This window comes from Montipora foliosa, chromosome 2 (genome assembly GCF_036669935.1).
Source record: "Montipora foliosa isolate CH-2021 chromosome 2, ASM3666993v2, whole genome shotgun sequence".
Taxonomy (NCBI): domain Eukaryota; kingdom Metazoa; phylum Cnidaria; class Anthozoa; order Scleractinia; family Acroporidae; genus Montipora; species Montipora foliosa.
This window is the reverse complement of record NC_090870.1, coordinates 1,397,759-1,401,616: the sequence shown is the minus strand read 5'-3', so window position 1 is coordinate 1,401,616 and position 3,858 is coordinate 1,397,759. Positions and strand designations below refer to the sequence as shown.

The window sequence follows — 3,858 nt, the reverse complement described above, 5'->3', positions numbered from 1 at the left end:
GCACAACCGCAGAAAAAAGCCCTGAGAACGAGGTCGGTATAAGTTGGCAAAGGAGTTGATTGCAGAAGATGTCGAAAATAGATATCTATGCGGTTAGCGAAGAACTCAGTCGATTGTTGAGAAAAACTTGCGCTGTCGGATCGATACCTTTTTGCCGTCAATCTTTATCGCAAGCGTCCATCCTCCACCTCCGCATCCAAAGTTTCCCATGTGACAATAAACAGGAATCTTCTGCGACCCAAACATCAGTGGATACACTTGGCTTTTGGAGAACCTGTATCAAACAAAACCTCGTTTGTTGAAAGGGTTCGGAAGGTGATACGAATAGCTTCCCGCGTGCATTAATCCCTGATGTCTACATTTTAAAATACATATAATTCAGTATTTTTATTAGGCGCTTACTTGTGTTTTTCATACAGCTCTTTGCACGAAGACGAAGAGACAGGAACAGCTGTAGAAAGTATATAAAAGGTGCCGTGATTAGAAATAACTTCATAAAGTATTTTATTTTGGATAAGGAACATCTCTGACAAAGGTCGTCGAGCGATATTGGATGAATCGATATTAGATGGGATGCCAATCGATAACAGCGACCAGGAAAAACCTATTATACCGTCAAACGCGATGTTTTCTCAGTCGCCTCTCGCCAACTTCTCGTCTGCTTGTATTCTACCAATGAAACCATCGAAATGGCAGATTGATTTTTAAAAATCAGCTTACCTAGTGATGAATTCTTGAGTACTGCAATGAGACTTTCCAGTTTATTTTGCAGCGTTTTAATAGCCTCGTTGGCTCCCGAATCCTGAAGCAAGTTGCACATGAGATTGTAAAGCATGACATGGCTGAACGGTTTGGCGCAAGATTTGTCGGATCTATGTGCATTTACAGCCATCGAGAAAAAGACTGGAACGAAATAAACGCTGAGACTTAAGCGCATTTTGTACGAGATAATGAAGCTCGCCCTCATAACGAAGATTCCAAAATTCCTTGATTCCCAAGCAGTAGTGCGGTACTACCTTAAATTAAAATAAGGACATTAATAAGATTTTCCTATAGTTACAAATACGCCCGAAAATGTTCTTGTTAACAACCTCATCCAATCAGTTTAATCCAAGTTTACTGTTTTTCTTTTTACTCGGCTTATTCCGCTTTGGCGTTATCGCCAAGTGTCAGTGTACAACATGTACAGTAGTAGTGTACAGATATAAGAGGCAATTTACTATAATTATTTTGTGTGAAAATAATAAGGCAAGTTATCGGATTACCCGGGCTGTAAAAGGTACAATGAAGGTATAATTCTGAACTTGGGGATTGAACATAAACAAACCCAACATTGATCATGCAGTGCATCGTTTCAATGGCCTGAGGAGTGCCAAGATGTTTCATTTTGTATAAATCCATTTCAATATCACCGCTTACGAGAGTGACAGTAACGATGGTGCCATTTTACCCCTTTGTGATCCCTGTACCCAGGGGAACCAGGCGGACCAGGTTCTCCAGTTGTTGTTCTAGAAGCCGTGTCATTATATTTTTTCATGTTTCTTTAATATTTTTTTATCAACTCTTTGGGTTCATCGTAATAAAAAAGGAATATTTTCCAGCAGTAACGCAGTTTGCTGAACAGCTCGTAGTCAACTCCCAGCTCCTCAAAAATTAGTTTGTTTTATCACGGTTGGTTTTTGGCACCTTGTGAGTCACTATGTATGTGCAAAAAAGACAACGCTGCAGGTGTCGCCCGTTGATAAAATTATTCATTGACGATAGTGTCTTGGTTACTTTCAGAAACCAGATCTTCAAAGAAAACAATTTTTTGGTTGTCCACTGGAAGCTCTTCGGGGGGAAGAGATTTGTCCCCGTAAGCATCAATGATATCAGTGCATGTATAAAAAGCAATAAATTCATTGGTTTTTTGGGCAGGCTCTCAGAAAGGGAATTACAAATGATCTCAATTTTTAATTTTTAATGTACGCTTATATGCACCTTGAAAGCGTGCTATTTTTAAATGTTTGAAAATTGATATCATTTTCATCCCCTTCCTTCCCCTTTTTCTCTTCCTTTACCATCTTGTGATAGTTAGTTTCTATGGCAACAAAATATGTACGATTCTGCAATGGTTTACAAATTGTTAAAAATATTTAAAATAGAAAAAAATAAAGCTCGACCGAACGGATTTGGAGAAGCCTTGTTCTTTTAAGAAAACTAAAGAACGAAAGAAATAATGCCTCCACAAACTCTTTGTCTACACTTTCGTTCGTATAAATTAACGATGAGTTGAAATATTACCTGTATCGCGCCTTATCCCCATATAGAACCTAGCGCCATCTGGTAGGAAGTCATGGGGTCTAGCTTCTTTAGTACTGTTATTCAGCTCGCAGATATCGCCGGTGATCATGAAATTGTAGCTTTTGCACTTCATATTATTTTGACATAGAAAGTAGCAGTCAAGAGGAGTTCAGACAGCAACTGTTTTTAAAATGTGATTCTTAAGAGCTCCGCCGGACTCTAATAACTTGGCCTCACACCGTTTGCTAGAAGCCATCATGAACAACCGTGGAATAAAGAATATTGAAAATATCCAAGCTTCTGATCCATGTTCTCCCTAATCACAGCGGTGCCCTATTTTAAAAAATAAAGTCAGGAAAGTGACATTATATTGCAAAATTTGAAAAAAATATATAATAATAAAGGAAGAAAGGAAAAAGTGCCAACCTGACAAAAATCTTTGAAGTCGCTTTAGTCGAAGAATCTTGTTAAAGAGAGCTAAGCTGTCGCAGTAAAATCCGTCAATCAGCTTGATCTTATAATAACTAGAGCACGAAATAGGGCCTGTTATACCTCTGGACAGGAAGCAGCTGTTGGCAGAGCACGACTACATGTATTTCTTAATTGCTTTGAAAAAGGTCAACAATTTAAAAAATAGCCACTCATTGCCTACGTGTGGTTAGTGCAGTAAGACAGCGCTTTATTCCACAACTGTCAACTGAACTGCGTTTTGTTTCCCTGGAGATTCAAGTTGTCTATGCGTAATATGTAACTCTAATAGTACACGATCTATTGTTTTGGTACCGTATATCATTGTGTACGTCTTAGGCAGGGGTCGCACTAATGCTTTTGGTGTTTACATTGGACATAAAATCTGTCATCGCGTGCATGCGACAAGTGGGACCGTTTTGTCGCGACCAGACGTAACTATGTCCGAAGGACCTAAAGATCAAAAAAGCCGATGTCCTGCCTCGAAGCAGGTCATATCTTGTCTAATGGCCTTAAAATAACATTTTTATGTTTTTCTTCGGCCGCAATGTCAATCAAATCTGAAATACCGGCAAAAATCGAATTTTCTAAATTCTTCAAAGATAACACATGTGCACAGCTAGCTACAGTGGAACCTCGATTTAACGAAGTCGCTGGGGGCCGGACAAATTTGTTCGTTAAGGACGTTCGCGCCAAAATTTTCCTACGGTGAGATTTTCTTCATCTCTCGCCTAGTGTTAGGTCATAAAGTACTTACTCCAAAAATGAAAAAAAAAATGGGGTTCACCGACTTTGTTTCGGAGAAAATGGCAGTGGAAAAATGCCTTAATTTCGAGAAATCGGTCATAATAGCGAGATGTAGGCTCATCTGCTCATCCATCGAAAATCATAAAATAAACTGTTGGAGTGAAAGGTTCCGTGCATAGGTTTTTAGGAGTGAGATTTTTAGATAATTGTATGCCACTAGGGATGTGGTAAACAGTAGAGTTCATCCTGGACGAGCGTTTTCGTAAGCTGTATTCGTTGCAACCACTACCGGAATTCGATGGCACGAGGAAAGAAAATGTTAAAAAAAGATAACTTCTTAAGGTGTGAATTTTTTCATTT

The 3,858-nt window shown here is 39.0% G+C and overlaps 1 protein-coding gene across 1 annotated transcript; it reads right to left on the bottom strand.

Annotated features, from left to right (window-relative positions):
• Nucleotides 1-78: 78 nt before the first annotated feature.
• On the bottom strand, nt 79-2,776 carry LOC137988651 (uncharacterized skeletal organic matrix protein 5-like). The gene is made up of 4 exons (XM_068834633.1): nt 2,710-2,776; nt 2,284-2,616; nt 403-451; nt 79-274 (listed from the first exon to the last, which is right to left on the bottom strand). The coding sequence occupies exons 2-4, from the start codon at nt 2,414-2,416 to the stop codon at nt 106-108; spliced, it is 351 nt and encodes a 116-aa protein (XP_068690734.1). The 5' UTR covers nt 2,417-2,616; nt 2,710-2,776; the 3' UTR covers nt 79-105.
• Between the last annotated feature and the right edge of the window lie 1,082 nt (nt 2,777-3,858).